Source organism: Nelumbo nucifera, chromosome 4 (genome assembly GCF_055504915.1).
Source record: "Nelumbo nucifera cultivar China Antique chromosome 4, China Antique-T2T, whole genome shotgun sequence".
Taxonomy (NCBI): Eukaryota; Viridiplantae; Streptophyta; class Magnoliopsida; order Proteales; family Nelumbonaceae; genus Nelumbo; species Nelumbo nucifera.
Window position 1 is genome coordinate 97442307 of NC_142652.1, and position 13282 is coordinate 97455588.

Genomic DNA, 13282 nt, shown 5'->3' on the forward strand with positions numbered 1-13282 from the left:
TTCTTTTCCTAATTCCTCCTTCACTAGCATCCTAAAGATCTCCATAATCAACTCCCAAATGCTGTCTCCTTCCTTTTCATCAACCTCTCTCAACTCATCAGTACCCACCACCTCTGTCGATTCACTGGCAGTAGCAGACTTTTTGGTTGGGCTGATCTCACCTGTGGGCATAGAAGAAAGAATAGAAGAAGAGTTAGAACCCACACAAAAAACAGGGTGTATGATACCTTGGAGCTGGGATGAGCAAACTGTGTGGTTTTGTTGACCTTGGTTTTCAAGAAATAGCCTACTGCTTTCGGGGGGGGGGTGATCCTTGGAGTTAAAGATGGGGTCTGTTGTGGCCTTGGCGAGAGTCAGTGGATTGGATTTACTACACCCATTACCATCTTGCTCTTGATCTTGTGCTGTAGTTGGTTCTCTAACCTCCTGTGGTTGAGCTTTCCCCTGGCCCAAAATAGCATCCTCTCTTCCCAATATTGTTTGTTCTTTAGCTGTAGCCCCTTTCTTCGTTTCATCAGGATCTTCATGGAACAATAGCTTCAACCCGTCATCTTCCTCTAGATCAAACAGAGCACATGTTTTACTTTCCACGCTTCCTAAACTGAAGTGCTCTGAAAAGGCATCCTCGTCAGTGTGCTCCTCATCCAGGCTGACCTGATCAGAATCGCAATCTTCGTCCTTATCATTCCCTCAATCATATCTTGGATTCGGATTTTCTTGGCTTATAGAGTAGGAGACTAGTCTAGGTTTCCAATCCCATATTCCCCGTTCGTCGCCACTGTTCCACTCTGGCCATTAGCTGAGGATTCGGATTTTCTTGGCTTATAGAGTAGGAGACTAGTCTAGGTTTCCAATCCCATATTCCCCGTTTGTCGCCACTGTTCCACTCTGTCCATCTCTCCCTTCATCAATGGCTCACATTTCTTTTGACTTGAGTGTATTAAGATTTGCTTTCCTGGCCTATGTTCCCATTCTAGTCTATGAGAGTGTAAGAGCTGTTGACCCCCGTCTACCCTCATCGAATTTCGAGGCCCTGCAGCCACCTGTCCTCTCCCAGAATTAGACGCTACCACCTGGGCAAAAGATTTGAGGTTGGCCGTTGAAGTTTGAAATCATGGATCTGATTTTCTGATAAAAAAGGAATTCTGCTGCTTTATCTTTTCCTTCCCTAGTTTCAGAGTTTCCTCAGCGGTGAAACTTCTTACTCTCCGTATTTCTCTCTGTCGGTTTCCTGCCACGTCATCATCGTCTTCCCCAGGACGTCCTTCCTCCCACCACTGAGCTTCCATGGAGGTTGCAATCCAGGCTTTGTATTCTACCCCACCAGTATATACTTCTAACACTCAAGAGATTAGCGCTGGTTTTGCTCCTACCACATGAACTACAGCTGCTCTCAGGTTATTGACAATGAAGGCCTCCAGTTCTCCACAAAGTTTTGCAACTCTTGTAAATATTTCCAAGGTCCAAAAGTGAAAAGGCATCCCCAGAATTCTCAGCTCAATACGAGTGCTTGGCTCGACGAGTTTTTTATTAGTGCAGGGAGACCATCTCTCCACTGTTACCAGGCCTTGTTGAGTTATGGCCGAGATAGGTAGGTCCACCTGCATTCCTTCGTGTAAAATTAACACTGCTTTACTCCCTTCAAAAGGTCGAGTTTCCACTTTTCCTGAAATCTTCAGAACCTGCTTAACTTCTTCTTCTAGGCTAGTCCAATTCCCAACAGTTTCCTTTGCCGTGATGACCAGCCTCTTCCCCCCACTCTTCTTTAGATACATTCACCCACGTTTTGAGCTTGCTCAAATGTGCTGCTAAGTATAGATCTTCATCTTCCTCTCCTTATGTTGTTTCTTCCCTTGATTCACCCACGTTTTGAGCTTGCTCAAATGTGCTGCTAAGTGTAGATCTTCATCTTCCTCTCCTTATGTTGTTTCTTCCCTTGATTCACCCAATTCCCTCAGTAAATTTTCCTGCCTTTTTCCTGCATTGAGTGCTTTTTCCTCGCCTTTTCTGTTTTCCAAAGCCGTTTTGGAGAATTCCTGAATGGCTTGTATGACCTTGTCCCAACCCGACGCCTTTCTTCCTTCAGGGAAACAGGTAAACTGTTTCAGACCCTCGCCATAATGCTCATAAATTCCAATATACCTGCCCTTCTTGTTTTCTTGTCTCTGCAACATACTTTCTTCCTACTTCAGTGTAATAATTCTTCCCTCCTCTTTCTGGTGTCGCATTTTTTGCCCCTTCTAGCACTCCTTTGAACCACAAAACTGCTCGTCCAGAAAGAATAAGGGAGGCTCGTCTCAGCTCCACTATCTTCAGAGCCAATGCTCCCCGAGTCCAAATTTCCTCCATCACGAAGGTCTTTGCTTCAATCTTCAGAGTTTTCCTCCATCTTCTCGCTGGTAAAAACTCCTCCATCCCCTTGTCTTAGGATTTACTCCCAAACTTGGCTTTCTCTGTTCATAGTTTAATAAGTGAAATATTTTCTAATGGTACATTTCGTAGTAGTGGACTGGGTTTTGGGACAAAGGGCTGGTGGCTGCTACCCTGGGGTCTGCCTAATTTGCCACCTGTTGTATATTCTTGAGGCTCAAAAAATAGAACCGGATAGGTCCAAACAAAAGAATGTCAGCAGCAAAAATCGGCACAAATAGATCACTTGCAGCCATCTGATTTATGTACTATCTTCTTGAGCTTTCTAAGAGTTTCCATGGAACCTTTGGTTTCTAGCATCCGGATGTAAACTGTAGAAGCATGTACCTACTATCATGTTTCAATCTGAATTTTATCCAACTTCATGTCCATGATGCAATCTGTCCAATTGTGGGTTTTGATCCTCTGGATAAAGGACAACTGCAAGTTATGGGGCCCCATACCAATTTTCAAGTCTTGTTGCCCCAGAACCAAGTATTTGCCTATTGTTTCCTTCTTTCAGTGATTTTACAAAGTAATTAGAAAAAGAAGATAAGTAATAATAAGCAACTTACAATTTCCTATTTCCAAGAATGATATTTGTACCCACTCATCTCTTATGCTATTCTTGGTATGACTACATATAGATTACTAAGGCGAAGGCCATTTGTGAGTGTTTGGTAGCATCAGAAGGTATTGATTTGAAGATCGAGGAAGCTCTTTGCTCCTTTCTTCTTGGGCAGGTATTATTCCCCCCTCCCCTCCTGCAGGAAAAACAGGGAAAAATGTGTTAGAACCATCATCATCATCTAAGCCTTATCCCAAACTATATGGTGTCAGCTAATGTGCTAGAATCTTGACTGTTTTCAGGTTGATATGGCAGAGGCTGTTGAAAGACTAGAGGAGTATGAAAGTAATTTAAGTGCTGCTTCAAGAAATATAGTACCAACTATTGGTGCAAAAGAAGTCAAAAATGGTTCTGATATGAACCTATCACTGGTATATGCCATTTTTTTATTCTGTTTGTTACTTGTAATATTGAAATTTCCATAGATCTTTAAGACACATCTTGGGTGCTTGTTTAAACCAAGGAAGAGACATCATGTTTGTTTTAATCAATATATAATCAATACAAAACTATTGAAAAAGAAAGGGAAGTCCTTGACCAGTAAAAAGCTGACCAACAGGAAGAAGAACACATAAAGGAACACCCAAATATCTTCCCAATTTCAGTATGAACTCTACTTAAAACGTTAAACTCATATGGGACTAAGGGCCAGCTCTTAAGCATCATTTCAATGCCTGAACTGGTCTTTGGGCGAGTCAAGCTCAATCATCTAAGATTCTTGAATCAGCTTCCTTCCAGATCCTCCAGCATATAGCAAAAGAGCACCTTGATCTTAATTTACTGTCTCTATTTACAGGCCTTCTCTTTCTTATGTGTCCTTGAGCAATTATTTGTTATTACTGTAAAGGCGGTTACCCAATGTTGGTCCCAACTTATCTAGGATCTTGGGAGGGGTGGACTGGATACGGTCCTAATCTGATTGTCCATGGGTAATAGTTTCAAATGATACAACATTAAAAAGTTTCAATCACTAGGTTTCTTATGTTTTTTTTTTTTTTGAGAATTTTAACTGAGATTCTTTATTAGATCATAAAAGAATGTTATGATCAATACAACTGGCAGCCTAATGTATGTGCTAGATTTCTCCCCCCAATCACCTTTTAATTTACAATTAGACTAGTTGGGACCCGTGTGATACATGGGCTTTGTTAAACGAAGTTGAAGCAGGACCTCTATGATATTCTCAATTGAGTCAGGCCAGTCTAAGTCCAAGTCAAGCTTCATTTTTTGGTTATGTCTAGCTGGCCCTATGACATTATAGTAGAAATCTGCTGAAATAAAATATTAAAAAAAAATTGTAGAAGAGGAAGAAAAAATGAAGTTTTTGTGAGAGAAGAGAAGAAGACAGAGTAAAGAAAGGAAGAGAAAGCAATTAGATTTGGCCACCCTCTTCCATTAGTATTTATACTTGAAATAAAAACTATGTACAATGATTGATATGCCCTTATAGGATGGCTGATACAAAAAAACCCGATAAAAACATAAGAAACACTACTCCGAAAGCTTCCAAACAGTGTGTTGTGGTCCCCACTTACTAACTAAACAAATAACAAAAACTGTAAAATCCTCAACATCCCCCTCGCGCCTAGGCGCACAGGCGAGGCACATTTTAGGGTAGGCACCTTGCCCAGGCCCTAGGCGCGCGCCTAGGCGTGTGCTTGGTGCACCTTGCGCCTCAGCCCAGGCATGTGCCTTTTGAAAATTTGACGCTTTTTTCCTTTTTTTGAGTCTAGCGGCTAGGTCCGGGGCGTGACACAAAGGCGACTCATAGAATTAGGAATGTAATATGTCACATTAGCTACTTGAAGTAATGTAATTGAGAAAAAAAGAGATTGTGGGTTTTATATGCTTGAAAATTTTTTGTATGTTTGATTTTATTTTTAAATTCTCATTTGAATATGCTTTACATGTTATGTTTATGTATTTTAATTTTAGATAATAGGTTTTTTAAAACATTTATTTTAAAATTTAAGTTTATATTTTTATTGATATTATGTTTTATAAATTTTTGATTCTTTTTGCATTTTTTTATTTTTTTTTTTATTTTTAGCTTTTTTATTTTATTTTTGCGCCTTGCTTAAAAAGGCACGCGCCTTGCCTTGCGCCTCAAGCGTAAATTGACCTCTGCGCCTTGTGCTTTTAAAACACTGCTCTAGCTATCATCCTCTCTCTTATAAAGTGCCTATCAACTTTAATATGTTTCATTCTGTCATGTTGAACTGGGTTGTGGGCAATATTGATTGCAGTTTGGTTGTCACAGTATAACATCATACGCTCTTTTGCATCTATCCCAATCTCACTCAACAACGATGTAATCCAAAGCAATTTTGAAACATCATGGGCCATTGATCTATACTCGGCTTCTATACTTGACCTTGCCCACCACTTATTGTTTTTTTTCCATGAAACAAAATTTCCTCCCACAACGGTACATACTTGTGATGTAGGTCTCTATCATCAACTTGCCTAATCCGCATTTGTATAAGCTTCCAGTTTCAAGTTCCCATGATCAGTGAATAGAATTCCTTTGCCAAGATGTTTCTTCAGGTATGCAAGTATCCTATCAATGGCCTCCGGTGCTGAATTCGAGGAGCATGCATATACTAACTCAACATTCACAACATAAGAAATGTTTGGGTGTGTCATGCACAAATATAGTAGCCGACTTACCATTCTATGATATCGCCCTACATCCTTAACCAACTCACTATCTAAAGCATTAATCTTGTGGTTCTAATCAATAGGAGTATCAGCTGATTTAACTCCTAGTTTCCTAGTTTCCTGTAGTAGGTCTAACACATACTTCCTCTAAGAGATGAATATCCCATGCTTGGATCTTGCAACCTCAATTCCCAAAAAATATTTTAGTTCACTTAGGCCTTATTTCAAATTCCTACTACAGTGACTTCTTGAGTGCATCAGTCTCACTTAGTTCATTCCCTATAACAACTATATCATCCACATACACAATCAACACTAACACAAGGGATCCTCTCCTCTTCACAAAGAGAGTGATTCAATTGAGTTTACGTGTATCCAAAACGAATCAGTGCCCCCTTAAACCTGTCAAACTATGTTCAAGGTGATTGCTTCAAACCATATAATGACTTTTTCAGCCTGCAAACCTTTCCTTCACCAACATCCTTATAAAAACTAGCTGGAAGTCCATATACACCTACAAATCACCATTAAGGAAAGCACTTTTGACATCAAAGTAAAAGAGCAACCATGAGTAAGTTGCTGCTAGAGACAAAAGGATCCAAACTAAGCTCATCTTAGTCACTGGTGCAAAGGTCTCCAGATAATCTAATACCATACGTCTAGCAGATCTTGAAGGAATCCAAAGAGCAAGAGAATTAAGCATTAGATGCTTAGTGATTGAGGGGGACTTGAAGGTGGTGATTAGGTGGCTAAAAGGAGATATCAGTAGTTTGTGGAGCTACAGCAATGAGAAGAAAAAATTTGATTGGCTGTGTAAGGACTTAGAGGTGCAATACAGCTGGGTGAAGAGAAGTGCTAACTCAATGGCTGATGGGTTAGCTAAGCAAGGGGTGGCTAAGGATTATTTATTTTGGGCATATTTTTAGTATTTTGTTGCCATTTTGATGTTGGGGAGTTAAGATAGTTTACCTCACCATTTTCTGTAATTAATTTTCACAAGTATTATTCATTAATAAAGATTTCTGTTATCGATCAAAAAAAAAAAAATCTATACCATAGGTCTATGTATACCCTTTTGCAACCAACCTTGCCTTGTACCTCTCTATACTACCATCAACCCTATACGTCACAGTGAACACCCACCTACATCCAATTGTCTCTTTCTCTATTTTAAGATCAACTATTCCCCATTTCTGATTCTTAATCAAAGCCTCAATTTCTTCTTGCATAGTTGTTTTTCACTCAGATTTAGAGAGAGCTGCACTAACATTCCTGGGTATAGACAGAAAGTTTAGGGAAGAAAGGAAGGTATGGTAGGAGGGAGATAGGTTATTGTAGGAAAGATGGTGTGAAATGCAATGGGTTGTACTCCTTATGGAGTGCAATGGGCTGATCAAGATCAGCTGCAAAATTAGTGTTCGGTACATACATAGCATCAATGGGATCAGAAGCAATAGCATGCTCAAGTGAAATAACTGGAACTGTATCAGTCGAGCCTAGAATCTCAAATGGTCCAACAAAGAGTGGTACGGGTTTCCCTATTGGAGCATCCGTCGAATCAACCCTCTTGCGTTGGCATTGGAAAAACTGCAAGGCAGGTTGTAATGAGTCTGGTAGTGACATTGAAGGAGCTGATGGTGGAGCAACAAATGGAGGTGTTGATGGTATAACTGGTGGCGGAGATAGTGGAACAAATGGAGAAACAAACATCTCAAGTTAAACACTTGGGCTGACTCAAATAAAGTAGGAAAAAGACTCTTCAAAGATCCAAAAGATAAATGACCCAATTGATTATGCCAAAGCATAATTTGACTCACAGTTTGAGAAACAAAAGACCTCCCAACTCCTTTATTAATCCTAGGTGGATGCTCAAGCAAGTAGATTTCCATTTGCCTTATGGCTGGTCCCAATCACCTTCCTTGTCACTAGAACTTGAAAAAACACAATGTCCCAATCACAACTGAATATAAAAAACTGATCGGTCTCCACAGAAAACCCTAGAATCATCCCTGGAGAAACCTTTTTTTGCCAACCACTCCCTCCAGAAGAGTCAGAAGGACTTATGCTAGTTGTCAATCTCAGGAAAGATGTAAAATATGCCCAGAAAATACGTACACCACCTCCAATCAATGGTTTAACCTCTAAAACTTGAACCCACTCAAAGATCTAGGAACTGAGCAATCTCCAAGATCATACAACACCTTGGACAGCAACTGAACTCCCCAATAACCTCCAAGAATCAGGTGACAAGTGCTGTGAACTCCAGCCCTAGAAAATTCTCATGTAGTTGGCTGGATCAAGTCCACATGAGAACCCTACTCGATCATAAACCAGCTTTGGTACCAACTTGGCTGAAATAGATGAAAATCAAACCAGGTTATGATGAGAAATCAACAAGAAAAAGGAAGAGAGAGAAGAGAGCAGAAGCAAAGAAGAGAGAACACAGAGAACGAGAGAAAAACGGGTGCAGAATCTTGTGGTCCTGCTGCCCCAATGATTGCTATTTATATTAGAGCAAATAAAAAACATTATAAAGACAATACTAGCCCTGCTTCCTATATAAAAGAAAGAAACAAATAACAGTAATGAAAAATAGCAATACAAAAATAAATAGATGGGACCACAAGCTTAATCTACTGTATCTCTACATTTTTAGTGGATTTTTATTGTTTTAAATGGAACGTAAATGGAATATAATTTATAATTTTTATGATATTTTATTTGTACTAATTAATTTAAGTTTTCTTATTGGATAATTTGAAAATAGGGTAATTTTTTATTATACTTTTTATTATTTATAATTAATAATTATATCATCTTTCAAAAAATAAATTTGTTAATAATTATACGTTTCCATTGATAATTATAATTAAATGGAAATATATTAAGTGGGTTTTAAATTATAATTTTAAGTTTGAAATGGAATTTAAATGTGTTATAATTATAACGAAATGTACTTTTGCATATCAAATATTAATAATTATAATTAAACATAAAAAGAAATGGATATAAAATTATAATTAAATTGAAACGAGTATAGATATAGATGGAGTTAATGAATTTTAGGCAATTTTATGGAGTAATTGAGAGGAGAGAGAATTAGTGGCATGGGTTATTGGAGGGAGAGTTAATGGCATGATTAATGAGGAGAGATAATTGCCAATTGGAGGAATTAATGGGAAGGAGGAGACAAAGTTACTAGTGAGTTAATGATTCGGTCTCTCTCTCTCTCTCTCTCTCTCTCATTTTGGGTACTTTCTTTACAAAAGTCTCTCCTCATTGGTTGTTTCCAAAAAAAGGTAGACCCTGCCTTGTTTCTATGGCCAATTAGTCCTGAGTAAAGTGCAAGTAGATTCCCCTCATGACCTTATTCAACCACTGGGTTCTTGATTGACTGTGTTTTATTTGGTTGACAAGGGAGGCCCACTGAAGGGTTGCGAGGTGCTGCTTGTGCTGTTCTTTTAATACATTTGTGTGTTGGGGGTGAGGGGATCTTTCATTGCATATCTGCCCTTCTATCAGATTCCATGCCTGCCTTAAGGTTGATATTTTCTTATGCCAGACAACCTGCTGAAATTGACCAGGAAACATGGATGAAGGATGCTGTGCTTGGTGTTTTCCCTGATACACAGGATTGTTCTCCATCTTTGGTGAGACTTCTAATTATGGATTGAGAATCAACTAAAAAAATCTAAAACAGGGAACAATATTGAGACTGACCATCTCTGCAGGTAAACTTCTTTGGTGGCGAAAATAAGAGTCACAAAGGTAACAAGAAAAACAAAGGAACACCACAGACCATGTCTAATTTGGGTTCCAGATCGGTGACCTTTGTTTCACCTACTGATAATAGAGCTTGTGTGGAACCTCTCTCACATTTGAACTCTACCCGGAATCTAGGGCTGGCTGTGAAGCAATTGGCACCACCAAACTTGCAAAACCTATTCACTGTGAGCAAGATGAGTGATGGAAACAGTGCTATCACACAATCTCTTCAGCTAAAGAGAAATCTAGGATCACATCATAACAAAGTTTGGGAAAGCTGGTGGGCCCTGGGTGATACGGTTGGAAGGATAACAATTGCTACAATTATAGGTTGTGTTGTTTTCACTACCTGTAAGCTCTTAGGCATGCAATTTGGGAAGATGAGAAATGTGTCTACTTGGAACTCTGGTAAACCAAAGATGGACAAGAGTATCATTTCTTGGAGCATCGACCCTTCTCTGGATTATAATCCAGGTCCTGCTTGTATTGATGGGAGTAATATCAGTGGAAGACTAAGGAAGCTGCTGGTTTTTCTTAAGAAGCAGATGAACTATCTCCAAGATGCACAAATCCTACAAAATTCATGGCCTTCTGATGATCGCTCTCCTTTAAATAAGGATTTAAACAAGAAATCAATGCCTGTAGAAGAGGCTGAGGCCCTTGTCCAAGAATGGCAGACCATCAAAGCTGAAGCTCTTGGACCTGGCTATCAAGTTCATGGTCTCTCTGAGATTCTTGCAGACTCTATGCTTGCTCAGGTAAAATGCACATTTCTTTTATATCTCTTAGTAGTATGCTGACATTTATTGTAAATCACAGAAATTAATAAAATTCTTGGATCTTCAAGACATTTCTTTTTGTAAATTTAACTCTTCACCATCTAGGTTTCTAGTGTCACATTCCAGTATTTTTGTTGGTCCACTGTTTTTCACTAGAAGTTTTGTTTGGATTAGATGGCATGGAATGTAGTTTCCCATTTTCACTTAACACGTTGCATGGCCAACATGGTTATGTGACAAATAAATAAAAGAAACCATATCGAGGAATGATTCAACTTGGCTGATTATCTGGTGACTTGGCAAGCCAGGTCCAAGGTAGTTGACACTCATTATGTGGTTCAGAATAGGCCCTTCATGTCTGTGATTTCAATCATTCGTACCACAAATATTATCTCAGAGAAAAGGCCACCATATTCTTTGTGTGTATATATATATATAGTTCCCCTTATAAATACTATAATGCTTTTGTGTTCATGTTTGAACAGTGGCAGGCTTTGGCTGAATCTGCAAAAGCTAGGTCTTGTTTTTGGAGATTTGTTCTATTGAAATTGTCAGTCTCGCAAGCTGAAATTGTATCAAATGGGACCAGTGGGGAAATAGCAGAAATTGAGGCTATGGTGGAGGAAGCAGCAGAACTTGTTGATGAATCTCAACCAAAGAACCCTACTTACTACAGGTGACTGAAACCAATGTTTTTATGTGAACATATACTCCAAAAATCTAGTTTGTCAATGATTCGATTGGCCTAAACTCAGGAAGTTCAAAACGAGGTTTTTCAAATTTCAAAAAGCCTCTTCAGCTTCCTAGCACATGTGCATCTAACACTAGGGGTGAAACGTGGGCAAGCTCGGATTGGGCTTTTGTCAAAATTTGAATGGGCCTGGCCTGAAGGCCTGGGCCTGAAGGCAATATAAATTGCTAATATAATAGTAAATAGAGAAATTTCATGTGCAATTGAGTTGATAGACCTGCCTGCCTTTAAAGATTGGAAACCCCTATAATCTGTATATTGCTTTGGTAAATTCTGAGTATTCAAGGGTCAATGTTATCTTATTTCTGCCTATTTTACCTCTAGGTCCTCTACACTTAAAATATTGGAAAGCCTGGATTGGCATTTATGGACTATGTAAAATAGAGAAATTATATGCTAATATAATAGTAGCATATGACGGTGCCTATGTAAAATTTGAAGTCCGTTTATTTGATTGATGGACTAACGAACTTTGTTTAAACTGGTTGGTTGCAGCACATACAAAATCAGGTACTTACTGAAAAGGCAATATGATGGTTCATGGAGATTTTGTGAAGGTTCCATTCTAAGTCCAACGTGATTCATGGAATGATTGACTTGTGATAGCTGATGACATTGGAACCGATGCCCTCTCATCCTCTTATTAAATGATTATTCATTATATGCTCAACTGTGAAGGCCTAGAGTTAATAAATTGTTGAGTTAGGTAGAGAGTGTGTGTTTCGATTGGTGATTTGTATGTGTTGGCTTCTGTGGGGTAGAAATCAGGAAACATTATTTGTTGGAATTTGAGACATTTTCATCTTGGCCCTTGGTCTAACGTACTCATCTCAATTCATCTTCGCCTTTGGAAGCCTTGCTTTTGTTTTTCTTTGACATTTTAATTCTCTTTACCTTTGTTCATGGTGGAAGTGACTAGACGCTTTTTGTCATGTTTGCAAGTGTTTTGTTCTTTTTTAACCCCAAAATTTACTCCAGGTGGAGGGGTGGCCAGCTTAAAATTTTATTAATATCAAATTATCAATCATTAAAATGAAAAGATGTAGTGGACCAGCCCGCCTTGCCCCAAACCAAAATACATTAAGCTATCAAACTTATCACTCAACCCCATAGATACAATGATAACAAAATTAAGTATTACGAATTCTAGGGAGAAATAGATTATAAGCAAAGACAAACTGTTTGATAAAAGGTTCAAGTCAAATCCCAAAGCACATTAGGATCTCTTATATGACTAATATTCCGTTTTTCTATTATTTCCCTTTTGCTTCAAAAATAACAAAAAAAAAAACAACCAACTATAAAAAAAGGTGATAACCCTTTATCCTAACCATTGAAAAATAAAAAAATATCATGGAAGAACATAGCTTTCCACTTGCAAAATACAATTAAATAAAAACCAAACAAAACTATCATATTTAAAATTGTTTACCTCCTGTAGGTACGTGCCTACTTTGATTGACTTTGTTTGACTTAGAATTCTCTTATGGCTTAGATAATTTTGCTTTTCTTGGTGCTATTTGGTTTGGGCTATTTTGGATTTCTAAACTATGCAATTTAGTGTTAATCTCGAAAGTTTGGAAGTTGGATAACCAAACAAAACATACATTAGTTTTTTCACAGTTTATATATATATATATATATATATATATATATATATATATATATTTGTAAATGGACCAATATTGGATTGGACCAAATCCAGTCCAATTGACGATCCTACCAGTTACCAACTTCCCCTATCAAAATCCAAAAGCGAATGCCCCCTTAATGAGACATCATCATCTTGCTTCCTACCTCTCTCCTGCACAAATAATCCTCCCATTTCCATTATTATATAGTAAAAATTACTTTATATTATTTCTCGCAAACAAATAAGAGTCAAATCTAAAGCAAAATTAAACCAAGGTTTTACACTTAATCATTTTGCACTTTTGCTGCATTTTACAACAAATGAAATTCAGCCCATCAGGGCCCTGGTGCTCCAACTGAAGGACGACACTCCACAAAGGAATCCATTGTCAACATCTATATTCACAAGGGAAGATCAGGAGAATAAACTGTTATAATAGTTAATAATGCTACATTCAATTGCCAAAGGAACGTATGAAGGGAAGGAATGGAGAGGAGTTGCAGGCATGAAATACCAAGCATCTCTATTAAAGGGAAGTGTTCCAGTCTGTAAGATCTTATAGTTCTCTTTCTTTTATTTGCATTCGTAATTATTGTTAGTTGTTAGCTTCTTTAGCTACTTTAAGATTTTTAGTTTTTTGCCCTCCCTCCCTTATG

At 38.2% G+C, this 13282-nt stretch overlaps 1 protein-coding gene across 2 annotated transcripts in view; it reads left to right on the plus strand.

The window, feature by feature from the left end:
* Positions 1-11871, plus strand: part of PARC6 (plastid division protein) — a 39612-nt gene extending 27741 nt beyond the window's left edge. The window contains exons 7-13 of one of the 2 annotated variants that reach the window (XM_088904367.1): positions 3057-3152; positions 3280-3408; positions 9283-9348; positions 9430-9466; positions 9599-10221; positions 10728-10918; positions 11489-11871. In XM_088904367.1, coding sequence (XP_088760493.1) covers positions 3057-3152; positions 3280-3408; positions 9283-9348; positions 9430-9466; positions 9599-10221; positions 10728-10918; positions 11489-11573 — 1227 coding nt within the window. In that variant the 3' untranslated portion in view covers positions 11574-11871. Of the gene's footprint in view, positions 1-3056; positions 3153-3279; positions 3409-9282; positions 9349-9429; positions 10222-10727; positions 10919-11488 lie in introns of both variants that reach the window. The other variant, XM_010277675.2, reaches the window with a different exon arrangement.
* Positions 11872-13282: the final 1411 nt, after the last annotated feature.